Source organism: Chanodichthys erythropterus, chromosome 11 (assembly GCF_024489055.1).
Source record: "Chanodichthys erythropterus isolate Z2021 chromosome 11, ASM2448905v1, whole genome shotgun sequence".
In the NCBI taxonomy this organism is placed as follows: domain Eukaryota; kingdom Metazoa; phylum Chordata; class Actinopteri; order Cypriniformes; family Xenocyprididae; genus Chanodichthys; species Chanodichthys erythropterus.
In genome coordinates, this window is record NC_090231.1 from 12,303,020 (window position 1) to 12,330,090 (window position 27,071).

General features: G+C 36.3%; 2 protein-coding genes across 3 annotated transcripts; both read left to right on the forward strand.

Annotated features, from left to right (window-relative positions):
- Positions 1 to 1,485: 1,485 nt before the first annotated feature.
- Positions 1,486 to 11,464, forward strand: bcl6b (BCL6B transcription repressor). Its single transcript, XM_067400479.1, has 12 exons — positions 1,486 to 1,608; positions 2,392 to 2,447; positions 2,748 to 2,970; positions 4,641 to 4,874; positions 5,358 to 5,504; positions 5,626 to 5,797; positions 6,808 to 7,031; positions 7,148 to 7,260; positions 7,353 to 7,493; positions 7,728 to 7,858; positions 7,964 to 8,101; positions 9,516 to 11,464. The coding sequence occupies exons 2-12, from the start codon at positions 2,423 to 2,425 to the stop codon at positions 9,663 to 9,665; spliced, it is 1,698 nt and encodes a 565-aa protein (XP_067256580.1). The 5' UTR covers positions 1,486 to 1,608; positions 2,392 to 2,422; the 3' UTR covers positions 9,666 to 11,464.
- Positions 11,465 to 13,265: 1,801 nt separating this feature from the next.
- On the forward strand, positions 13,266 to 22,726 carry slc16a13 (solute carrier family 16 member 13). 2 transcript variants are annotated; one of them, XM_067400489.1, is made up of 6 exons: positions 13,266 to 13,424; positions 17,461 to 17,702; positions 17,821 to 17,964; positions 18,051 to 18,307; positions 21,025 to 21,550; positions 22,222 to 22,726. In XM_067400489.1, exons 2-6 carry the CDS (start codon positions 17,468 to 17,470, stop codon positions 22,563 to 22,565), a joined length of 1,506 nt encoding a protein of 501 aa, XP_067256590.1. In that variant the 5' UTR covers positions 13,266 to 13,424; positions 17,461 to 17,467; the 3' UTR covers positions 22,566 to 22,726. The 2 variants fall into 2 exon arrangements, with proteins under 2 accessions (XP_067256590.1, XP_067256591.1); XM_067400490.1 differs by lacking the exon at positions 13,266 to 13,424 and adding an exon at positions 16,208 to 16,431.
- Positions 22,727 to 27,071: the final 4,345 nt, after the last annotated feature.

The window sequence follows — 27,071 nt, forward strand, 5'->3', positions numbered from 1 at the left end:
ATTAATTCGCTTAAAATTTTTAATCAACTGACAGCCCTAATATATATAAAAAGTCACACAAAATTGTAATGATGGTTATGGGAGGAATGTGTCACAACACAAAGTGTATCATATTCTGCATAGCTGCAGACCTATCAGAGTGCCTATGATGAGCCCTGTCCACCATCGAAAGCACCTACAATGGGCACGCAAACATTGAAACTGGACCTTGGAGCAATGGAAGATGGTCGCCTGGTCCAATAAGTCCCATTTTCTTTTACATCACATTGGACCGTGTACTGGGGAAGTAATGGCTGGATCAATGTGGGACAATAAAAAGCTGGTGGAGGGAGTGTGATGATCTGGGCAATGTTCTGCTGGGAAACCCTGGTCCGGCCATTCATGTGGACACCAATTTGACATGTGCCACCTACCTAAAGACTGTTACAGGTACACCCCTTCATGACAATGGTGTTCTCTAGTGGATGTGGTCTCTTCCAGAAGGATAATGCACCCTGCCACACTGCACACATTGTTCAGGAATGGTTTCAGGAACATGAAGAGTTCAAGGTGTTGCACTGGCCTTCAAACTTCCCCAGATCTCAATCCAATCGAGCATCTATGGGATGTGCTGCACCAACAAGTTCGATCCACAGTGGCTTCACCTCACAACCTACAGGACTTGAAGGATCTGCTCCTAACGTCTACAGGACACCTTCAGGGGTCTTGTAGAGTCCAATGCCAAGTCAAGCACATGGGGGACCAACCAATATATATATATAAAAATTTAGCTGACAATAGTATGATGTTCACTTAAAAATACATTTTGCAGCATTAGATTGCACAGTCCTAATCTGATCTTAAGTTTGCCTTCATTGAACACAAGCTTGTCAGATGATCCTTATGGCAAACCATAAGCATGAAGTTTATGTATTTGCACAAACTTCCTCTGAGACCATTTCCCTTGTCCTGGACAGACACCGGGTCATGCGAGTTTGCTTTGGTTAGCTGAACTCCTGGACAGTGTTGACAGGACTTCTGACCCGTTGACAATGCACATAAGCCCACGCAGGCCAACACACCCGACGCACTCTAACACACAAACCTACATTCCCTGGATTCTCCACATCCATACAAACATTTACAAAACACACGCACCATGCATCAAAAAGCACTCTACCCACTTTCCTGTCATCATTAAACACAAAAGGGCTCTAATACACAACTATAAATACTGACACATGGGGGCCTGGAGCCTTTACCCGCTGAGCTTCCAGCGCGTGGGCAGAATAAGGAAGGTGGAGAGGAGGATTCAGGTTGGTGTTTTCCCCCCCTGATCCGAGACCATCTGGAGCCCTCATTCGGTCATTATAAGAAGCGCCACAAAACTGACCTAGGAGCAGTGTGAAAAAGCAGCTTAACTAACACAGGAAATAAACACCCTGACTGAATGAGACTTCCTGCACAGCCTTATAAAGGATACTCTCTCTTAGGTCAGACTGGTCAGTTTTTCAGAGACACGTTTGAGTGAGAGAGTCTTGATCGTGTGTGCGGCTTGTTTGAAACTGGGATCAGAAGAGAGGGGCTGTAAGAACAGGGCGGTGTGTGTTCTCGTCCCTGCTGGTCGGGGTGAGTTCTCAATTCAATCTTTTTTATGCATCTAGAAGATTTGGTTACACTTTATTTTACAGCGCCGTAGTTACATTGTAATTACTCAAATAAGTACTGAGTACTATTAATTAACTACATGTACTTACTATAGAGTTACAGTTAGGGTTACGGTTTGGTTTAGTTACTTGTAATTATGCATAATTTACTGTTATTACTATAGTAAGTACATGTAGTAACATGTAACTACGGCACTGTAAAATAAAGTGTTACCGAAGATTGTATAGATTTTGTTTAGTTCCTCAAAAATGTGATGCTTTGGATTATACTTTTTGATTGTTTTGCTCAAACCACCTGCAAAATTACTTTGATGCATCCTTACTCAGATAAGGAGGTGTTATGAATAAGGTTTCATAACTTTCATGGGTTGAGGCCCTTGCAGGGAAAATACAAATGAATGAATGACAATGTGGTAATTTTGTCACTGTTCTCAAATCCTGCAGTTATTTTTTTATTATTATGATACTTTTAACAAATAATTTTTATAAAGTTTTACTGATTTTCTCAGTAAATATTTTCACTACTAACTGGACTAATGCAATAGTCAGTGCTTCACAATTGTATTGTGTATGATATTTCATGGTTTTGCAGAACGATTCTGGTACTGGTACACTTGAATGTATCAATGACAATGAAGTTGTTCATAAAATGACATTTTTTAATGCTTTTTGTACTTTTTTTATTTGCTATTAAACTTGGTGCATAGGGTTAGAATGATTTATTCTGTTTATTTTTTAATGGCAGGTACGAGTAGGGAGCTGGCCTCCCCAAATAGATGCTTCTGAATCTCATTTTGCCAGGTAAAATGTTCTTATGTTTACTAAACATATTTTATGATAACTATAAAGATTCACAGGACCATAATTCAAATAACTAGACTATTAGTTATTTAATTAACCTTGGCTTTGGTTTATATCTATTATAACTATACATATTAAATTATAATATTATTAATAAATATCAAAACATATTTTAATTATTTCAATAGACTTCTTGCTAACTGGAATATACTACTGCAAAATATTATCTGTGGAGCTTAATTTTTTTGGAAAAATAAATAAATAAATAAAATAAAGTTTGCTATATTTTTATCAAAACAGGTAAATTAATGCAGATGGAAGAAGAACACAGAAGCCCCTCCGAGCAAACTGCAGCCGCCCATGTGATGGAGGTGAAAGGCTACATTAAGGAGTTCACCCGCCACTCTAAGGACGTGTTGTTGAACTTAAATGAACTGCGGCATCGGGACATCCTTACAGACGCCACGCTGCTCGTGGGCAACACCACGCTGCGCGCCCACTGCGCCGTGCTCATCGCATGCAGGTTGGTCATCAGGGAGTGCCAGGATGCACAGACATTCACTTTCTTCCACCCTCCCTCACTTCTTCTTTCCTGCCCCCCTCGGTCATTTTTCCTGTTTGTGCCAAGACTTGCCTTTGTTCGAAGACAGTTAGATCACTCCTGCATGAGATCATTAGCCCCGCGGCACACATCTTTTGTTTCACAAGTTTGTATTACAGCAGATAAGCTTCTGTATGGAAGCCCATTTCCGCCACAAAAAGGGGGTGGGTGGGGGAATAATGCTTTGGTAAACCATAATTTTGACATAAAAAATCTAATTTATGGCGTAAATATTCAAATTATGACATAAAAGTCGAAATTATGACATACTAAGTAATAATTTGACTTGTTTGACAAAAAAAGTCTAAATTATGACATTGAAATAATTACATAAAGCGTCATAATTTGAAATGGTAAATCATAATTATGAGATTAAAAAGTAAAAATTGACATACTAAATCAAAGTTATGACAATAAATCATAATACTGAGACTAAAAAATTGAAATTATGACTTGTCAGTAGTCAAAATAATGACTATTTATGACATTTAAAGCCAGAATTTCGACTTTTTATGTCAATCTTAACTTTTTAATGACTTTTAAGTCATAATTTATATTTTCTCATAATTAAAATTTTTATTATAATTTAGAATTTTTTTTACATAAGTCATAATTATGACATAAAAGGTCAAAATTATGACATTGAAATAATTACATAAAGTGTCATAATTTGAAATGGTAAATCATAATTATGAGATTAAAAAGTAAAAATTGACATACTAAATCAAAGTTATGACAATAAATCATAATACTGAGACTAAAAAAATAATATTATGACTTGTCAGTAGTCAAAATAATGACTATTTATGACATTTAAAGCCAGAATTTCGACTTTTTATGTCAATCTTAACTTTTTAATGACTTTTAAGTCATAATTTATATTTTCTCATAACTAAAATTTTTCTTATAATTTAGAATTTTTTTACATAAGTCATAATTATGACATAAAAGGTCAAAATTATGACAAAAATGTTTGACTTTGTCAATTTTGAATATAATTTAGATAAAAAAAGTCAAAATTATGAGATATAAGTCAAAATTGACTATTTATGACATTTAAAGCTAGAATTTTTACTTTTTATGTCATAATTTTAATTTTTTAATGTCATGATTATGACTTTTTCATAATTTCAAATTTTTTCTCATAATTTAGAATTTTTGATACAAAAAAAAATCATAATTATGATATAAAAGGTTTTTTAACTCATAATTGAGATGTCTAAATTATGAGATAAAAGTCAAAATGATGACCTTTTAATGACTTTTAAAGATAGAATTAGAAAAACTTTTAAAAAATAGAACTTTTTTATGTCATAATTATGACAAGTCATAATTTCTATTTTTTATGTCATAATGACAATTTTATGTCATATATATGGCTTTTAGTTGAAATAATTTCACAATTTTGTCATTATTTTGATTTGGAAATGGGCTTCCATGTTTGTCAGAGTTTGCAGTCTGTTGAAACTTTGCTTCTTTTATTAAGATCTTCCACGGTTTCTATCGTTAAACTTTTTCTTTTGAATAAAGTGTTTTATTCCACATTCGTTACTTTCTCTTACACCTAAATAAACATATCTGTTTTTCCACAGTGGATTCTTCTATACTCTGTTCTCTCGGCGAGCAGCCGGTGCTTGTGGTGAGCGGGGGTTTTCTCTTGCCCTGCCGGAGGAGCTGGATGCAGGGAGCGTGTCCCTGCTGCTGGACTTCATGTACACCTCCTGCCTCCCACTCACGCCCCGGACGGTATCTGGAGTGCTCACCGCTGCCACCTACCTGCAGATGGAGCATGTCGCAGACACCTGCCGAGCATTTATTCAGCACAGGTGAGACTGAAGACCAAAGCAGAGAAGGTAGCGGACACAGAACACTGACAGCAATTTGCAGTGAAAAACGTTGCAACAGTTTCTGTGACATGAGTGACAATGCTACAGATTTAAACAGAGCTCAACTTTGTGCCAATAAGCAGCAATGTGATACAACAACTAACCTGTACACTCTTGAAAATAATGATTGGCATTTATGGTTCCAAGAAGAACCTTTAACATCCATGGAACCTTTCCATTGCACAAAAGGTTCTTTATAGTGGAAAAAGGTTCTTTAGATTATTAAAATGTTAGCCACACTAAGAAAAAAGCAGAGTTTCTCAGGAGAATGCAATCGTTTTTGCAAGCAAATGCAAAGTTTCTTGGGGACACGCAATAGTTTTGAAATATATTTTTGCCTCTCATCTCATTTCCATGATTTCATAAATGTTTGTTTGAACTATTTGCATAAATAGACCAAAAGTTGTTGTTTTTTCTCTGCAGTGAAAGGATCACTGTGAGTCCCTCTTTGATGGAGCCAGCCTCCAGAGCGCCCCTCGGTGGAAGGTCACCGCCTGCTCATCCTACCATCTTCTCCTCCCCCTCCAGGCCTGCTGCTGAGGCAGAAGATCCTATCCCAGACCGAGCCAGGTAAAAGGGATATAGAGGGAATGTCTAATATCTTGTGTTTGAATACATGTGACACTTCCACTATATCCCATCTCAAAAATGATAATCAAAAAACCATAAAGTGCATCAACTGTATCTACAGGGTTCCAAGTGAGAGCTTTGCCTCGCTGGATCCAGGGACTCAGACCCTAAAATTAGAGGAAACGTCACCTCTAACTCCCTCCACACCATCCCCAGACAGTCCTTCCCATTCCAGCGGGCAGCCCAACTCACCTGCTGAGTCCAGCGGCTGCAGTCTCTCTCCTCAACTAAAGGTGTGCATGTTTATAAATTATTTATCTGTGCACATTATTATTATTTAAATTCATGTGCTACCATAATCTTCAATCAAATACATTAACCTCCCCTCCCCTGCACATGAAACAAGTGTCGCAGCAGAGGGAAGGACTAAATATCCTCCACAACTGACTGCAAACCGGCATTCAGATCTGCCTCCATTTAGTTAGAAATGCCCAACTTCCTATGATCCAAACAATTCCCGAGAACTGCAACGCATAATTAACACGCATTAGTGCAGTGCAGAGCGACTCTCTCACACTGTATGACGTGACAAACAACTAGTTGTCCAGTCCGGTTTCTTTTACACAGCGCGGGTTTTCATAGAAAGCGGTTGTCACTCCCGTAAATAACCATACTGTGTGCGAACGCAACCATAATAAAGGACCAGTGTGTAATATTTAGGAGGATCTATTGACAGAAATACAATATAATATACTTAACTATGTTTTCAGTAGTGTATAAAGACCTTACCTAATGAACCATTATGTTTTTATTACCTTAGAATGAGCCATTTCTATCTACATACACCGCGGGTCCCCTTATTTGGAAGTCGCCGCCATGTTTCTACAGTAGCCCTAAACGGACAAACTGCTCTACAGAGTGTTTCATCATTATGTTGTTCTTCTTCTTCGTTGGTGTTTTTAGAGGCAGCTTGCATCGTCACTACATTGAATATGCATGAAGAAGAAGTAGTAATGGGTGTCTTGTTTATTAGAAGATACATTTCTTAATTTGTCTTTGTAAAGAAACCTCATTGCTTGACTGGCTACTCTCTGCTGTCTCAAACAACGACATCTTTGTCCTGTGTCGGCCACCGTAGCTTCTCTATGTGCTTCGAAAGGGAGGGGTGAGCGGTGGACTGAACCGTTGGTTGCAATTCGCAAAATTTACACACTGAACCTTAAACAGGACTCAAATACAGGACTGACAACTGTATTCTGCTGCTGTGTGAACATGATCTAATTGTAATGTTTCATCCATACAGAAGCGATCTGAATGTAAGCCTACTCCTGACCCAAAGGCCTGTAACTGGAAGAAGTACAAGTATATTGTCCTCAACCCTCTGTGCGCCACGCCTATAAAGGAGGAGGGGCCTGGAGAAGAGCTTCAAGCACAAAGCCATGCCCCCTTTGTCAATGAAAGGATGGAAGCTTCATCTAAAACAGCCAATAACATTTTGACAGGGCAGGAGCCTGGACTGAACAATAGGTGTGTTTTTTCTCTTTTGACTTTTTTACTTCTGATGAAACTGATAAAATATGTATTACGTTGGAATTAACAAAATTGCCAATGCAGTGTATTGACCATTGTTCTGTTTCCTCTAGGAAAACATTGTCTCTTCCATATAACACATCTCAGCAAAAAATATCTTTTACTCCCCATCATGTTGTGGACCGCCGTTTGCAACCCCTGACCCTTTCAATCAGTGAGGATAAAGGTCAGTGAGCATCTTTTAACTTTACAATGAATAGATGTGCTTAAAAAAATAAACAATCTTTTCTTACTTTTCATCCTCTTCATTTTTTAAAGGTTTCTGCAGTCCTTATGTTTGTACCCAAATAGACAATCCGAATCATTTATTGGGCCAACATCCAATCAAATTTGAGAACCTCTCCACACAGCTCAGTTACACTGGAAATCAAGGCATAAACACAAAACCTTCCTGCTCAGGTGAGCCGGTTGACTAAAGTTCGATGAACTATGTAGTTGTGGAATCTACTTTCAGTTGAGATTCATGTTGAGATTTGATATTTTTAAATCTTAAAACTTTTAGTGAATTGTTTTATGCATCTTCATTTCATACATTTTATTTTCAGTTTGTTTTTTAAGATGTTTTTAGAGGCTCTATATAACCTGACCTCTTTCTCATTTATTATTTCTCTCTTCCGCTCTCTCTGACTCCAGGAGACAAGCCTTACCGCTGTAATGTGTGTGGGGCGCAGTTCAACCGGCCTGCGAATTTAAAGACTCATTCTCGCATCCACTCTGGAGAAAAGCCCTACCGCTGCGACACATGCGGAGCCAGATTTGTTCAGGTACATCTACACAGAATTACATATATCATTCTTATTTTTGACACATATATACATATAAATTCTTATTTTAAAATTATATTCTTGAAAAATGCATGTGTGTTGTAGGTCGCTCACCTGCGTGCTCACGTTCTGATCCACACCGGGGAAAAGCCGTACCCATGTAACACCTGCGGGACACGTTTCCGCCACCTGCAGACGCTGAAGAGCCACCTGCGCATCCACACCGGAGAGAAGCCTTACAGCGTCAGTATATTTGAACATTTATATATATTTAATATAAATACAACATAGCAACAAACAAAGTCGCTGTTTGGATGTTGGCCATTATTCTAACCTTGAAATCCAGGATTAGGCATAAAATAATGTCATACTTGTGAAAATTGGCTGAGAATTAAACAAATAGTTCTGTCCCCTCTTCCTGGCTCAGAGGAAGAGGGGAATCATGCCTTTGTGGCAATTTTAAAAGAATAATACAAGACTTCTTCACCTTACACATGGTTCTCAAAGCCAAAACGCAATGAAACGCATCATATTTTGTGAGAAAGTGTGATGCACTAGAGCAAAACAGACACTACTTTTGGAATCAGCATCCCAAAATGAGTAAGAAATAAGTATTGAATTTCATTCAGCAATTATAATGATGCAGGCTGGTGGATTATGTATGTATATACTGTATATAGTTCTGTCATGAAACTCTAGATCGTGGAGGTTGATCGGTACTTAAAGGATTAGTCCACTTTCAAATAAAAATGTCCTGATAATTTACTCACCCCCATGTCATCCAAGATGTCCATGTCCTTCTTTCTTCAGTCAAAAAGAAATTAAGGTTTTTGATGAAAACATTCCAGGAATATTGTCCTCATAGTGGAGAATAACTCCAGCAGTGTAGCCGCTGCTAAGTGTATTACTGCCCTCCACAGGTCAAAGTTTGAACTAAATTGTCATATACAATATGCTAGTGTAAATATATAACAATTAGTTCAAACTTTGACCTGTGGAGGGCAGTAATACACTTAACAGTGTCTACACTGCCGGAATTCAAATAGAGAAGAAGAAGAAGAAGAAGAGAGCTAGTTCAAGATGTCTATGGTTAAAACGTAAATAATTTTAATTTTTTTTTTAGAAAATGACCAATAGTTTCACTAGATAAGACCCTTATTCCTCGTTTGGTATTGTTTAAAGCCCTTTGAAGCTGCACTGAAACTGTAATTTTGACCTTCAACCGTTTGGGGCCAATTGAAGTCCACTATAAGGAGAATAATCCTAGAATGTTTTCATCAAAAACCTTCATCAAAATGAAGAAAACTGAAGAAAAAAAGGGCATGGGGGTGAGTCAATTATCAGGAAATTTTCATTTGAAAGTGGACTAATCCTTTAACCCAATCTGCTTGCAGTCACATCATTCTCTGTAGGGCACAGCTGATTAGTTGCCAATGACCTTGCTGCTCAATTTTCAAATACTTGGTCAGCATTTGCTGTAGCAGTTGCAGTGCGCTGTCAGAAACCCTCCACCTTCCCCAGCTCCACCTGTATAGATCTGCTACGGCTTATTTGTGTACGCTATATTGTGCAGCAGCAACATGTCTTACTTGCTCCCAGCAGTGTGTCGTTGGCATATATAATTAAATAAAATCTCTGCTCTAATTTTGTCTTCCAGTGTGAGAAATGTCACCTGCACTTCCGTCATAAGAGTCAGCTGAGGCTCCATCTGAGACAGAAACACGGCGCAATAACCAACACCAAGATCCGCTACAAGGTTCTGTCAGACCCGTACCAACCTGGACCCACCCTGCTACAAGCTGGCTAAGGGGCACAGTCAAAACATCGCAGGCACCGTAGCGATATGCTCTCTCTGCAGATAGGTCAAGACAAAAATGCTTAGGCTGAAGATTGATGGATCTATGAAACAGTATTGTAAAGAGTTTAAAGAGGTGGAGTGCTGCATTCGAGGAGAGCTTGACTAAAAATATACCAATGAATGTAGTCTTCCAAGAATGTAGCACTCCTGCACTAGATGTGCTGACTATTATCTTTATTATTTGTTAAAATATTATTTATTTTGCTTTGCATACTTTCTGTTCCTCATGCTATTTAATCATATTTTATGCTGTCGCAAAACGCATTTTGTTGTCATATTGGCCACTTTTTCTGTGGCAGGTTAAATGGTGCATATCATTGTCAAAAAAAAGTACGTAGCCCTGTTCAGATTGTAATTGTTTCTTAGGGATATATATATTTACAGTTATATAATTACTTTTGTTAATTTTAACTAAATTAATTATATATTAGCAAGGCTAATCATTTTACTAGTTGGCCAAGTATCCAGGTCAAATGTTAACCTTATGTAAATAAGAGGTTGTGTTAACATTTTTTCTACTAATTTCCACATTGGTAAAAAAAAAAAAAAAAAAAAATCCATCATTTGGAAAGATAAAACTCAAGACAGAAAACCATTTAAATTGATGCTCAAGTTTTATCACTGAGGAGCTATGCAAATGTATTTTTCCAGTCATCTCTATGAGAAACAATTACCATCTGAATAGGAATTAAAGGTTTGTTCACACCAAGAGCGATAACTATAAAGATAACTATAACGATGACTATATTAGCAGTCAAACCAGCGCAAAATATCGTTTTTTTTATTCTATAAGCGTGTGCTGCAGTTTTATCTTCTGTCGCTTTAAATGCTTGAGCTCTGAAAGCAGTATGGATTCTGAATGGCTGTCAATGTTTTTATTGTTCAAAAACGTGGAAAAAAAACATTTGGAAAGTGATTCCACCAGTATCGTTCTACTGTGACTTTATCGTTGTGCTGTGGACTTTTATATTTAGAGTGATTTTTAGCACTTTATCATTATCTTTATCATTATAGTTATCGTCCTTGTGAATGGGCCTTAAGACAATAACATAAAGCAGGTGAAATGAAAATGCTTCATATGGAAAGAATGTAAAAATATTTTTGTTGTTATGATTTAAAGATGGTTTGTGGCAGCGCGTGAAGATGTTTATTAGGAGATGTAAGAGGTGAATGAAAGTAAAGATTAGTGGATAAGAGGAATTCTGCAAGAAGGTTGGAAAGATTATGAAGGGAAGATAGATAAAGAAAAAGGAAGTGCAATTAAGGAATTTTGCAAGTTTGAAAAGGAAGAGAAAGATTGTTATGATTTTTATTAACCAATATGGGGTAATTTTAATTTCTGTTTATTTATTTTTTATTTTTTATTAACTGTTCTGCCTAAATAGTGTTCTTCTTTGTTCATGAATCCATTCTGGTCCAATAACCAGAATGTCCAACTCTAATATAACCTCTTAGATGATTATTTACCAGTTATTCAGTATTTTAATGTACTAATTTAACAGGCCTGGAGCCCATTTGTGTTTAAGTAACAAAAAGAAAATTTGTAGAGGATTAGCCTCTCAATGTAACTTTTTTAAAAATACCTCTGTTTAAGAGACCATTTCATGATTTTCATGGTGTATTATAGTTTCCAAGAGTCCAAGCAGGTTGAGGACTCGTCAAACTAATATACATGTAAAGAGTGATGATGATGATGATAATGAGGATAATGATATGAACAAAATTGTGTTGCGCTCTTTTGCTGGACAAAGACAAGACCTATTTTATATAAATTAAAGTTAAATTAATTTCTTGTTATTGTGTGTGTGTCTGCTGTTCTTCTGCTTCATCACAATCACATGGACAGTGGGAGAGTCTCTCATTATTGTTAAACCTGAAAGTAGTCAACTTACTAAGCATACAGAAGTGTTTCACTACAATATCAAATCTAACTTCAGTGCCTATCTGATTCTTGGAGCCTAGAAGAACAAAGAATTCACCTCTTAGCCCTTCCTTCCTCCGATTAGCTCACAACTGAGACCCCTCGATTTACCCTAAAGTGTGTCAACTTCTCTACGGGTGGTGCTGAAATAGAAACAATGGAGAAACTGGCACCTGTTTCCGGCCTTAAACAAAAACTTGCCGCAAACACACACACATACACCGCCTGTCCATCCACATGTGTAGTTGTGTATGGAAGTTCAAACATTGAAACTGATTTACCCAAAGGCAAACATGATGTGCAGATCTTTGTCTGTCTATCTATCTATCTATCTATCTATCTATCTATCTATCTATCTATCTATCTATCTATCTATCTATCTATCTATCTATCCATCTACCTAAACCAGATACACAGCACATAATTAATTCAATATTTCATTTTTTATAAAAAAAATAATTTTCCACTCTTCAGCAGCCAAGGATAGTCCAGTTTAAACCAAGTAAGACCAGTAAACAACCTTAGGCTGTTAGTGAGGACTTAAAAAAAAAAAGCATTTTTTAGCATTTTTAAGTGTTTGGTAACTGATGTATCTCTAACCATTAACGGAAACTATCACTAGGGGGCATTTATTTCATCCCACAGAGAACATTAAAGGGTTAGTTCACCCAAAAATGAAAATTCTGTCATTTATTACTCACCCTCATGCCGTTCCACACCCGTAAGACCTTCATTAATCTTCGGAACACAAATTAAGATATTTTAGTTCAAATCCGATGGCTCCGTGAGGCCTCCATAGGGAGTAATGTCACTTCCTCTGTCAAGATCCATAAAGGTGTTACTAAAAACACATCTAAATCAGTTCATGTGCGTACAGTGGTTTAATATTAATATTATAAAGCGACGAGAATATTTTTGGTCCGCCAAAAAAAAAAAACTAAATAACGACTTATTTAGTGATGGCCGATTTCAAAACACTGCTTCATGAAGCATCGGAGCACAGTGAATCTGTATCGAATCTGCAGTTCGGAGCGCCAAAGTCACGTGATTTCAGCCGTTTGGCGGGTTTCAACCGCGATCCGATTCATGATTCGATACACTGATTCATAATGCTCCGATGCTTCCTGAAGCAGTGTTTTGAAATCGGTCATCACTAAAAAAGTCATTATTTTGTTTTTTTTGCCGCACCAAAAATATCCTCGTCGCTTTATAATATTAATATTAAACCACTGTACTCACATGAACTGATTTAGATGTGTTTTAGAACCTTTATGGATCTTGACAGAGGAAGTGACATTGCTCCCTATGGAGGCCTCACGGAGCCATCGGATTAGAACAAAAATATCTTAATTTGTGTTCTGAAGATTAATGAAGGTCTTACGGGTGTGGAACGACATGACGGTAAGTAATAAATGACAGAATTTTCATTTGTGGGTGAACTAACCCTTTAATCTTTACTGACAGTAGTTTAATGCATGACAGCATGCTGAATGTGCTCTTATTGACTTACTTGACCTAACACTGCACGTGTAGTTTATAAATGAATGATCTATGTAGCCTACATTCTTGAAGAAAGAAAGCTCGTGAGCGCGCTCTGGAGGAGGAGCTTCGCTGAAACTAAACCGGCACGTGCTCTTAATGGTCATGTCAAGAAGAGCAGGTGAATAAGTAGAAAGTCAGCATCGAGGATGACGTGCTTTCCAACACTTACCGGCTGTCTATGCTTTTAAAAAGATGTTTATTTGCTTTGACCTAATCATGACTCGAAAGGAAAAGGGATGATATGGGTAAGTAACGACCGATCTGGACACATACCCGAAGCAATCTCATTTTGAAACGGGTAATATTTTCGTGGCGGTATTTTACACTAACAAATGATAGTATAATAAATGTATGCAGTAAGCAGCAATGTTGCTTACTGTTTTGTCTAAAATGTTTAGTGTTTTATTGTAACATATCTACTGCCAGTGAAGGCTATGTATGGTACGACCACGATAAAAATATAAGCCTCGACTGTAATTATAACAACACATTGTGCGCGATCAAGTCCATCAGTTCGCATTTGCATTTATAGATATTGCCGCCATAAATGTATTAATAAATGGTGTCACTGTCAACAATGCGAGATGACGAACGGCACAGGAAGTGGAACTCTATGGATGTGTTACGTCACTATACAACAAGAGCTGCGCTCACTTTACCTAATTAATAATAATAATAATAATAAACTTTACCTAATTAATATACGATAAACCATTATGGTTGATTAGCATTGGGCGTATTTTTACGTGTGAACGTTTTTTTTATTAACATTAACTTACCATATAATGTTTATTATACATCCGGAGATCGAGTATGTAGACCGGTATTTTAAAACACAGATTTAACATCAAGCAACGAAATAAAATGTTTAAAATCATTTTAATTTCCATATTTTTCCACATATTTTTTTTATATAATGTTTCTCATCATAAATGTTCACTAGCAGCACAAATTAACACCTGACAATATTTCAAAGTCCTCAAATTTTAATTAATTATGTACATAAAAAAAAATTGATATAAACACATAATGGCGTTACGTAATGAGGGGTTGCGTAGACAGGAGACTTGCGAAAGGCAGAGGAGATTGATAGAGAGGGCAAAAGGGTAAGTGTCATGCTGTTTTTTGGCTATTATGTTTGCTATTCCTTTTTATTGGGCATATATATGTTTCTGTAGGTGCATATTGGACATTTAAAATAGTGTAAACTGTTAACATTTTAGTAATTTTAAGGAAACATGATGGTAAAATAAAAATCTTTTAATAAAAAATATATATTGCCAACATATCGACCATTGGCCACCATGTTTTCTGGATATCTTTAACTGCAAAATAATGTTTGTCTCTCCTTTTTTCACAGTATAACATGTAGCCATAAAGCCATGATTTAAAATTCAAGCCTATATCAACCAGCAATGTAACTTAAAAAACAAACAAACAAAAAAACATTATCTAACTGGATAGTTTATGCACAAATATAACAATATTTTTGTAATATGTATATATTATATAATATGAAAGTAGATATGTTTTACAGTGTAATTTTAGTTTAGTAGTTTAGTATAATAATAATAATAATAAATGTGCTTTTTTGGCAGGTGTAACCTATAATCTAAATAATTTTATTATTTACTACATTTTTAATAGTAGTATTAGTAGTAGTATTTAATAGTAGTATTTTTATTTCAATATACAGTGTGATTGCTATTTTATGCACAGCAAATTTATGTATTTTAAACTGATATCCTGATTTTCTACCAATGTTGTTAAAATATAAAAAACAAACGAACAAAAAATATCTAAAAAAAAAAAAAAAAAAAAAAAAATGTATCGATGTCCGGTCATTCTGATCTGAGCGATCAGATTTTGATTCTATCAGATTTTGAAAACACTGATAATGACAGGTCAGAGTTCACCTTATGATCAACTCATGATCCTTTCAGGACTAAATTAAAAACTTTACTTGTTCAAAATCACAGTAATCTACTGGTGTGTATGTGTGTTAGAGGAAATTAGACCAGGACATGAACTGACCCCTGACAGATAAAAGCATATAACACATCTTAGTTTTAGAATTTAAACCGGTAGATGTTTGTCAGCACTGTGGCAGAGTGATCAGATCTAGTTTCTAGGTAAAGTTATAGAGACCGTGAACAGTACAGACAAATTATTTGCCAAGAAACGCCACCCTGTGTAGTAGATGTGAAAAAAGGTTAAGGACCTTTATGTACCTGCACTTGTCTGACATTTTCTTAGTCTCCTACTTCTCTGAAACGGATGGTTCATCCAAAAATGTAAATTTACTGTTAATTTACTCACCCTCAGGCCATCCAAGATGTAAGACTTTTTTTTTCCTTCAGTAAAACGGTAAAGAAGATTTTTAGCTGAAACCGTAGTCCTTGTTGAATTATATAATAAAAATTCAATGGCAACCGTCACTTTGAGATAAAAAAACAAACATCTGCAGACAAAACAAAATTTATATCCGCGGCTCCTGACGATACATTGAGGTCTTAAGAAGCAAAACGATCAGTCTGTGCAAGAAACTAAACTTTTTATAGCATTATTACCTATAATCCACAGCCTCTGCAATTTTTCTGAGCGAATTCAGGACAGTCTGCAGCGCGAGCTTTCTGTCGCATAATGAACTTAATTGACTTACATTATATGAATCACTGAAGACCATGGTTTGAGCTAGAATTTTTCTTTTCTGTTCTACTGAAGAAAAAAAAAGTCACTTACATCTTGGATGGTCTGACGGTGAGTAAATTAACAGGAAATTTAAATTTTTGGGTGAACTGTCCCTTTAAGGCGAGACACTACAGGCAAAAACTGTTTTTCTCCTCAGTCTGAAATCTCCATTTTAGCAGCTTTACATACACCATACAGTACAGTTTTATTCATATCTATGTTCTTAAAGTTATTACAGAGGGGTTTATTCCTATGTAATTTGCCTGATTTTCTACAACATTTTATTCCTAAAAAATAAAATGTATGAAATAATTTATAAATAATGATTTTAGGGTCTAGCTAGCCTCTGTTTTGTTTGACAACACTTCGAACTTCAACAGGAAGTTCCTCCACCCAGGATCACTTAGAGAATTTTTTTTTTTTTTTTTTTTTTTGTCTTCAGAATTTGGGGTACCATTCACAACCATTAAAAACCTTGGAGGACTAAGGATATTTTTAAATATGTCTCTGATTGTGTTTGTCTGAAAGAAGATAGTCATATACACATAGGATGGCTTGAGGGTGAGTAAATCATGGGATAATTTTCATTTTTGGGTGAAGTATCCCTTTAAAGAGGACCTCTTATGCTTTTTTTTACATATCAACTTTTTTTAGTGTTTAAAGGTGCCCTAGAATCAAAAATTTAATTTACCTTGGCATAGTTGAATAACAAGAGTTCAGTACATGGAAATGACATACAGTGAGTCTCAAACACCATTGTTTCCTCCTTCTTATGTAAATTTGATTTGTTTAAAACACCTCAGAAGAACAGGCAAATCTCAACATAAGACTAACTGTTACATTATTAAACACTTGCAGTCTGTAAAATGCATAAACACAACTTCATTCTTTATAAATCTCTCCAACAGTGTAGCATTAGCCGTTAGCCACAGAGCACTGTTTTATAGTCGAGAGCTCAGGGGGCAGGGAGCACGCAATTTAAAGGGGCCGCAGCCTGAATCGCTGCATAGTTAAGGATGCCCCAAAATAGGCAGTTAAAAAAATTAATTAAAAAAAATCTATGGGGTATTTTGAGCTGAAACTTCACAGACACATTCAGGGGACACCTTAGACTTATCTTACATCTTGTGAAAGAACGCTCTAGGGCACCTTTAATGTTGCTGGTTTGAACATGAAAAATGTCTGCAACGTTACAATGCGCAAAGTCACTATTTTTCTCTATATCATGAATACTGTTTTTGAAATGCCTTATTTAAATAATTCCCGCCCAAGGCATACACAAAAATAAATGGGTGAGGCCTGGTTGAAACTCACGGTTGCGATAAGGGGCATTAAGAAATGCTCTCGAAGTGGTTGACCAAACTGGTTGACTTATCCTGCCGACCAATCAGGGCACACTGATAGAGACAGGAACAAAACAGAGCGTTACTGACAGACTGTGAAGAGAGGTGCTGCAACAATGTAAAATATGTGAAAAATAAGGTGTTTTTGAACTTTTCAAGCATAAAAACCCTATTCTAGTAGACCCCAAAAACAAAATTAAGACTTTGTAAAAGCGTATAATATGGCTTCTTTATTCTGTCTCTTCAGTGCAGAGATGGAAAAGTCCCAAGAGATGCAGGAAAAGCAGCAGTCATCCCCGCAGATGGCGGCACCTGATGGGGGTTGGGGCTGGGTGGTGGTGGGGTCCCTTTTCGTGATTTCTGCCCTGGTGTTTGGGATCATCCGCAGTCTGGGTGTCTTTTTTGTGGAGTTTGTTCTGTACTTTGATGAGAGTGCTCAGGCAGTGTCATGGATAACATCCATTGGGTTGGCCATGCAACAGCTAATGAGTAAGTTCATATGCACAAATTCATTTATGACATATGTCTATATCAACAAACACAATATGGTAAAACAACACATTTTGTCTTGCCACTTATTATTTACATATGTCTGCAATGCATACAGGTCCAATAGGCTCAGCTTTATGTAATGTGTATGGAGCTCGTCCAGTTGTTATGATGGGAGGATTCCTCTCAGGCCTGGGATTCATTCTGGCTTCCCAGGCAACATCTCTTTTACATCTTTACCTGACCATGGGATTCATTTCAGGTAGATGCTCTTGTAAATATTGTGTTTAATATTAGCCAATTTCAGGATCCTGATTTGTGTTCTTACTCTCTGTTTATCTGTGTCAGGTTTAGGCTGGGCACTGGTCTTCACTCCTACTGTTGCATCAGTAATGCAGTATTTCACCATGCGGAGATCTCTAGCCATGGGCCTGGGCTTCACAGGCGTTGGTCTTGCCTCTTTCGCCTTCTCCCCGCTTTTTCAATATCTAGTAGAAGTTTACGCTTGGCGCGGGGCCTTGCTTATCCTCGGAGGCCTCAGCTTCAATATGATTGCTTGTGGAGCTCTCATTCGACCTCTAGGGAATCCAAAAGTTGTGAACGAGGTATGTGTTTTGATATATAAATCAATAAAATTATATAAATAAATGATATAAATATTTCAATTTCAAATAAATGCTGTTCTGAGATGTGGGAACTGTGAAGAGAGAGAGGGCAAACAGTTTGCAGTTTAGCTCAGTATTGTTGTCTAATCAGCCAATATTGTCTTAAATAGCCATAGCACTTCATATTTTTATGACATGAGGTTTTGACTAAATGTAGCCTATTCAATTTTGATTTTGGTGAAATGTTGCGACCATTTTGTGTATGTGTGTTTGTGTGTGTGTGTGAGAAAAATTACAGTTTTGAACATACATGGTAATAACAAACAAATAAATAAATAAAAAAATCAATTAAAGTAACTACAAATGAAACCCTATTGTAATTGTCCTGATTTTTATTATTAGGGGTTCAAACACAAAGTAATTGTAAGGATTTTTTTTTTTCTTCCGCCGTAAAACGCATCATGCAGCCTAAACCGTAAGTCAAATGATAGTACAAAAATCGAGGAGAGGTTGACAAAGTATGACCAAAATTGACCAATAGGTGGCGCTACAGCGATCAAATGCGCGAAACGGATTATAACTTCTAAACCGTGTGTCACAGACTCAAGTGTCTTATATCATTGGAAAGCTGAGTCCCTGTCGAACATATATACATATATGTCGTATATCTCTGATTTCATTTCCGGTATGAAATTTTTTTTTGCCATTTTGAATTTTGTCCAAAACCTACTTTTGCGAACTAGTCCTAGGTTTTTTTGCCCGATCGGAACCAAACCAGTGCAGAAATGTTCTATGGAGTCTGACTATCAAAAATGATCCAAAAAAAGTTGAAATTTTGATTCAGGGTTGCTAAGGGGCGCCAAAACGTATGTTATGGCTGGAGCCACTTTTACTAAAATGGCTATAAAGAACGAAATGACATATTTGCACCAGTCTCGGTACACATATGTATGGGCTCAATTTTTGGTCACGATAAAAAAATCGCATCGATTGGATACTAGGTGGTGCTGTAACTTGAAAAAAAAACATAAAAATGGCTGCAACTATGCAACTGTTAGTCCGATTCACTTGAAATTTGGCATGCAGTGTCTTTGTCCAAGGGGGCATGATTTTGAAGACATCGGTGTATCTCAAATAACATGGCCGCCATCGGCCAATGAATTTTGAGCACCTATTAGACCAGGTTAACGGAGGCCGATCGGAACGAAACTCGATGGGCATGTTTGACTCATGGTCTTAGAGGTCTGTAAGAATTTTGAAAGAAATCGGCCACAAGTTGGCGCTAACGGTAATCACGTGGTGTGTCACAAAACCACACTATATGCATATCATTTGATAGATATCCTCATGCTGAACAACTTTGCCTCAAGAACCAATGCTGTCAATCAAATCATTCATTAATCATTCGCAAATATGTGAAAAACCTACTTTTGTGAACTAGTCCTAGGTTTTTTGCCCGATCGGAACTAAATCAGTGTAGGACAATTCTATGGACACTCTAGATCAATAATTATCCAAAAAAAGTTGAACTTTTCCCTTTGGGTCACTATAACTGCGTCATTTAAAAAATGGGTGTGGCTAAATATACCCAAAAGCCTATAAAACCTAAACAAAAACTCAGAACTTAGGTGAGCACATGCAGCATTTGACTCTAAAGAAGCATGCCAAGTTTCGTGTAAATCGGACAATAGGTGGCGCTATAATTGTGAAAAAACTATGCTTTTAATGGTTTTAGATGAAAATATATAACTTTGGATGAGTCTGACTTATTTTCACGGGAGTAACATCTTTAGACTCCTGAATCCTTGCCGAGTCCAACGATACCAAATATGGTAGGTTTCACCTTATGGTTTGTGCTTAGTTGCAATTTAACGCTTAAAAAACTTTTGCGAATATCTTCGAAACCGTTAGTCCGATCGAGGCGAATCCAGCGTAGGAAACGCAGAACCTAAGTTGGTTTACTAACCGTTAAAGCCCAAATGTCAAAATTTTGATAAGTGGCAAAAAATCCTATCAAAGTCTTTCATGGGTCATTTTTTATGCTCCATTATATATAAGTGTCTATAACTTCAAAACAAAATGAAATATTTTCACCAAATTTGGCACACATATGTATGGGCACACTCTGAGGACACCCCAAAAAAGTGGTGGAGATCGGACAACACATGGCACTATAACTGTCAAAAAACCTTTAAAAAACATGTTTTTCCTTACTGAATTGCCTGTATTGGCTGTAAATGGTCTTTTCCATCTATGATCTAAATGTTTACATGCTTGCTGAATACGATATAATAACTTTTTATGTGCTTAAAGGCCTTAAAGTGCTTGCTGCAGCTTTAATTAAACACTTGTTTGCAGTTTATTTCCACTTTTAGAACAAGTCAATGGCTACCATCAACAGCCTAGTTCCAACATTGTTTAAAATGTCTATCTATCTATATATATATATATATATATATATATATATATATATATATATATATATATATATATATATTAATATAATATAATATATAAAATATGTGTGTGTGTGTTCAACAGAAGAAAGAAAGTCATACAATTAGTTTGTATTTAACAATAAATAATAGATACATATTAGAATTATGGAATACATAATAGATACATATTATACATTTTTTATTTTAAAAAATTATTTATATTTATATTATAGCGATTTAATAATGTCTAATAATAATTTCTTTTTGTGCTTTAATCAGACTGAAAACTCAACCAACCTCAACAGATGGTCTTTTTTACGCTCCCGTATCTACGAGTGCTTTGAGCTTTCCCTGCTTTCACACAGAGGCTTCATCACGTATACCATGGCCATCACCTTCTTCAATGCGGGCTACTTCATCCCCTACGTTCATCTGGTTGCCCACAGCCGTCACATTAATTTCACTGAGTACCAGGCAGCCTTTGTAATCTCTATAACTGGTGTGGCAGACATCATGGGCCGCGTAGCCTCCGGTTGGGCCTCGGATCTGGGCAAAATGCGATTGCCCCACATGCTGGTGGTGTGGACTGGGTTACTGGGCCTATCTCTGATGCTCATTCCTGCTGCTGCGAGTTACCCAGGACTGTTGGTTGTGAGTGTGGTCTATGGGTTCTGCGCAGGAGCGATGACGCCATTGGCCTTTGCGGTAGTGCCGGAGATCGTAGGTATCGAGCGAGTGCTGGGAGCCCTTGGCCTTCTGCAGCTCATTGAGAGCATTGGAGGGCTGCTGGGAGCACCACTGTCTGGTAGGAGCTCATAAGATCATCACAATATTTTTATTTAAAGAGGACCTATTTTTTTTTTTTTTTTTTTTACAAAGTCTTGATTTTGTTTTGAGGTCTACTAGAAATTGAATATTAAAAAACTACATAATTTTTCACATAATTTACATTGATGCAGCACCTCTTCTCTCAGTCTGTCAGTAATACTCTGTTTAGTTCCTGTCTCTATGAAGGCCCCAAAAACACAGTGTGCTCTGATTGGTCAGCTGGACCAGTGTGTTGCGATTGGTCAACGGTTTTGAGCGGTATTTTGGAAATGTCACGCCCCTTATCATAATTGAGTTTCAAGACACTACTAACTCAACCAGGCCTCGTTCCTTTATTCTGCATATGCCTTCTTTAAATGAAGAATATTGTGACGTGTTCATTCCCGGAAGAAGACTCAAGACTACAATGGAGGCATTTCAGGGAGTTCAGAAACAGTGTGTACTGATCTATAGAAGAACTCCCTTTGGAGTGACTTTGTGCTTTGTAACTTTGCTGACCTTTTTCATGCTCAAACAGCAACATTACACACTAAAAAATGTAAAAAAGCATAAGTGGTCCTCTTTAAAAGGCAGACAAAATTGATACAGCTCTTTAAATTCACAATTGGCACTGAAATTATTGTTCCATCTCCATTTTTTCCCTCCTAGGTTGGCTGAAGGACTACACTGGAACATACACAGCATCTTTTATCACTGCTGGAAGTTTCCTCTTGTTAGGTATGTTAGTTACAATGACTCTTCCCTATTTCTGGTCTTGTTCGGCCCCTCCACCCCCATCACCATCAAAGAAGAAGTCTCAGGATTGCTCCATGGAAGATGGACTACTTAAGTCAACCATATCCTCTTACTCTGTCCCCTTGGATGATATGCTTTACACAGATGCAAGGATGTTAAGGATCTGTTCTAAGAGAGATATTACACTTCCAGAGCAAGAACGAGAAGAAATACCTCAGGAAATGATGCATCTGACTAATTTTAAGGAAACATTATGATTTTGTGATGTAAGAAAATACCTAATGTGGTAGTGCTAGTTTTAGAAGGATATTTGGCATTATATCAAACAAGATATAGGCAAATATTGGAATTGGAATATTGGCCAAAATGGTTTTAAAACACATTTTGTAGTAAATACAACTTAGAGAGATTTCCCCAAAGCGAAATATATATATATATATATATAATATATATATATATATATGTGTATATATATATATATATGTGTATATATATATATATATATATATATATATATATATATATATATATATATATATATATATATATATATATGTGTATATATATATATATATGTGTGTATATATATATATATGTGTATATATATATATATATGTGTATATATATATATATCTATGTGTATATATATATATATATGTGTATATATATATATATATATATATATATATATATATATATATATATATATATATATATATATAATATATTAATTTGCTATTAGTGCTTTTCGGATAAAAACAAGACAATCCGATAGATGTTCTCAGGTTTTGAGAGTTTGAAAGCACCAGTCAGTTTACAGCTCAAATGTGCAGTTAGCCTAACCTGTATAAAGTTTAAAGCAAATCTGTCTAAATGTAAAAAATGTGGCTAATTTAATGATTTCTTTGATATACAAGTAGACATACACCATGGTAGAACCATGTTTTTGGACATGCACCATAAAATTAGTGCCCTCTGAAGGTTATACAATAGGGCAATATCAGCATAAATCCTTATGAACTAAATGCAACAAAGTAGCTTTAATTATCAATGAAGACCAGAAATAGTGCTGTTATTTTTGATTATATAATAATAGCAATACACAAACGTCACATTCAGACACCAGCAGCTGTGCAGTGTTATTTTAGTATCATTGAGATACTGTTATAGTTTTTATTTTATGTGAAGGTATAATGTGCAAAATGTAGCACTTGGAAAGCTGTCAATTTGTAAATTCACATTCTAAAAAAAAGCCCAATTCTAAACTGGGAAATTTCTCATCCATCACCATGTCCCTTTAGGGGCTCTGTAGAAATATCTTTTTATAGTTTTTCTCAATGCAAAATCATTACAAAATAATGATTTGTGCTGATATTGTCCTAAAGGTCAATATTTTCTTAGTAATAGCTACCATGGTATTTGATATACAGTGCCCTATATCAAATACCATGGTAGCTATTACTATCTGACACCATTACACTGTTTTATTTCAGAGAAGTATGTTGGTAAAAATTCTATTTATTTATAAATGATTTTTTTTTTTTATTATATTATTAGAATTTTAGTATTGTAATAGTGACATATTTGACCTCTGGCACTTTCTGACAGGAAACAGATTATGACGCACATGTACAGCTTCAGGTTTTGAAGTTTTGATGACCTTTGTGGTTTTTATCAATCGCAGTTACTGAGGGCCATTTTGTATTCAAGGTTAGTCAAACATGAGGGCTGCTAGCAAGAACTTTCTCAATTCCAAACAAAGCGTTTAAACTTAGTCATCACATATCAGAAATGTTGTCACATCAAGCTAAAGCTAAGATAAAGGCAAAACATTTTCTTGTTTGGTGCTAGAGGCTAGTAATAGTATACAAAGACAGGGATGGCGAGCTAATGCTAACGTAGCATTGCTAATCCTGTTCAGCTCTTTATTCTTTCTCTCTTTCACGCACACTACTAACATTTCCTTGATTACATTTGGTCTTTTCTGGTTCTTGAGTTGCATAGAAATATGAAGTTTTCAAGATGTTCCTTTACATTCCAGGTCTCAGAGTATTGACATAGTTTATCCACTGAGGTCACTGACTTAAATTCACGTCATCATTGACCAAAGTGTTTGTGTTACATGTTGTGTTCTTCAAAGCCTTTTCTTTTTAAATGTTTTATTTGACATAATACAAGAGATGTGCACACACTAGTGTAGATTAATTTCTACCTTTTTAGTTCTCTACTTCACATGGAAAACCCTTGAATACTAGTCATGCTAGTTTTAAAGACACACTTCTCATAAAACCAAACACGTGAGCCTTAATCTTCATAGACTGAGAGTCAATGAGCTCAGCCACTGCCAGACTTTGCTTTCTCATGTGAGAGGCTCTTAGTGCCTTGAGATTGGCTGCGCACACATTAAAGTCAGCACTGCCTTTATGCAATTAAACATGCAGTTTGGCCAGTAGACCTCAGTATGCTGGCATAGAATGAGAAGTGAAACTCTTCTTGAAGTTGGATCAGTTCAGTAGCGTTATAAAGAGAGCTTGACAGCTGTGCAGTTCAATCACAGTAGGTCTATTAGCATTGGATTGCCAAAGCAGGCAATGACATTAAACATTTCATCATCTGGTTCTTTGAACTTTATAGCTTTAGAACTACACTGCGCAAGTTGACTTTTGATCTAATTGAAAGGTCTGGTAGTCTTAACTTTTACCAGTGTACCAGCTGATAGCATGTACCTGTTATGGTTTAATTTTCCAGGAAGAGCACTGTGTGGTAAGATAGTTTGGTTTTATTGGCACAATTAAATCTGTAATTTAACTAGACCGATTTGAGTTTTAATGTGGTTAAATAAAGTGCTATTTTAAAGAAGTCTCTTAAGCTCATCAAGGATGTTTGTCAATAAAATTTATTATAATTAATATAAATGTCAATATTATTATATTAATAAAATAATATAATACAGACATTACAATTTCAAATCACTTTTTCTGTTTTAATATAATTTAAAGTGTAATTTATTCCTTCACATGATCCTTCAGAAATCATTCTAATATGCTGATTTGCTGCTCAAGAAATATTTCATATTACTACCAATGTTAAAAACTATTCTGATCACTTTTTCTTTGATGAATAGAAAAAAAAAAACATTTTAAATATAAATCTTTTGTCACAAATGTTTTGTCACATTTTAAACAATAATGTGCCCTTGCAAAAAAAAAACAAAAAAAACCTTCCTGACCCCAAACATTTGAATGGCAGCGTATTATATTTATGCAATTGTAAATGGTGTTTCATTGCAAAAATTCTGCATCCTAGTTAACCAGTAGCAGTAGCTTAGAAATGCAAGTCACATGATAAGTCATGAATCATTTATTTAATTAGCTACATATTTTACCATTTCCATGGTAATTCATTTCAAACATGTTGCTTAGTACACTGCATGCTCTCATAACAAATCAATTAACCATTTCAAATCTGTTGTTTTGGTAAAAAAAAAAAAAAAAAAAAAAAGAAAATGGAAATAAAAATATACAGTGAGGAAAATAAGTATTTGAACACCCTGCTATTTTGCAAGTTCTCCCACTTAGAAATCATGGAGGGGTCTGAAATTGTCATCATAGGTGCATGTCCACTGTGAGAGACATAATCTAAAAAAAAAATTTCCAGAAATCACAATGTATGATTTTTAAACTATTTATTTGTATGATACAGCTGCAAATAAGTATTTGAACACCTGAGAAAATCAATGTTAACATTTGGTACAGTAGCCTTTGTTTGCAATTACAGAGGTCAAACGTTTCCTGTAGTTTTTCACCAGGTTTGCACACACAGCAGGAGGGATTTTGGCCCACTCCTCCACACAGATCTTCTCTAGATCAGTCAGATTTCTGGCTTGTCGCTGAGAAACACGGAGTTTGAGCTCCCTCCAAAGATTCTCTATTGGGTTTAGGTCTGGAGACTGGCTAGGCCATGCCAGAACCTTGATATGCTTCTTACAGAGCCACTCCTTGGTTATCCTGGCTGTGTGCTTCGGGTCATTGTCATGTTGGAAGACCCAGCCTCGACCCATCTTCAATGCTCTAACTGAGGGAAGGAGGTTGTTCCCCAAAATCTCGCAATACATGGCCCCAGTCATCCTCTCCTTAATACAGTGCAGTCGCCCTGTCCCATGTGCAGAAAAACACCCCCAAAGCATGATGCTATCACCCCCATGCTTCACAGTAGGGATGGTGTTCTTGGGATGGTACTCATCATTCTTCTTCCTCCAAACACGTTTAGTGGAATTATGACCAAAAAGTTCTATTTTGGTCTCATCTGACCACATGACTTTCTCCCATGACTCCTCTGGATCATCCAAATGGTCATTGGCAAACTTAAGACGGGCCTGGACATGTGCTGGTTTAAGCAGGGGAACCTTCCGTGCCATGCATGATTTCAAACCATGACGTCTTAGTGTATTACCAACAGTAACCTTGGAAACGGTGGTCCCAACTCTTTTCAGGTCATTGACCAGCTCCTCCCGTGTAGTTCTGGGCTGATTTCTCACCTTTCTTAGGATCATTGAGACCCCACGAGGTGAAATCTTACATGGAACCCCAGTCCGAGGGAGATTGACAGTCATGTTTAGCTTCTTCCATTTTCTAATGATTGCTCCAACAGTGGACCTTTTTTCACCAAGCTGCTTGGCAATTTCCCCGTAGCCCTTTCCAGCCTTGTGGAGGTCCACAATTTTGTCTCTAGTGTCTTTGGACAGCTCTTTGGTCTTGGCCATG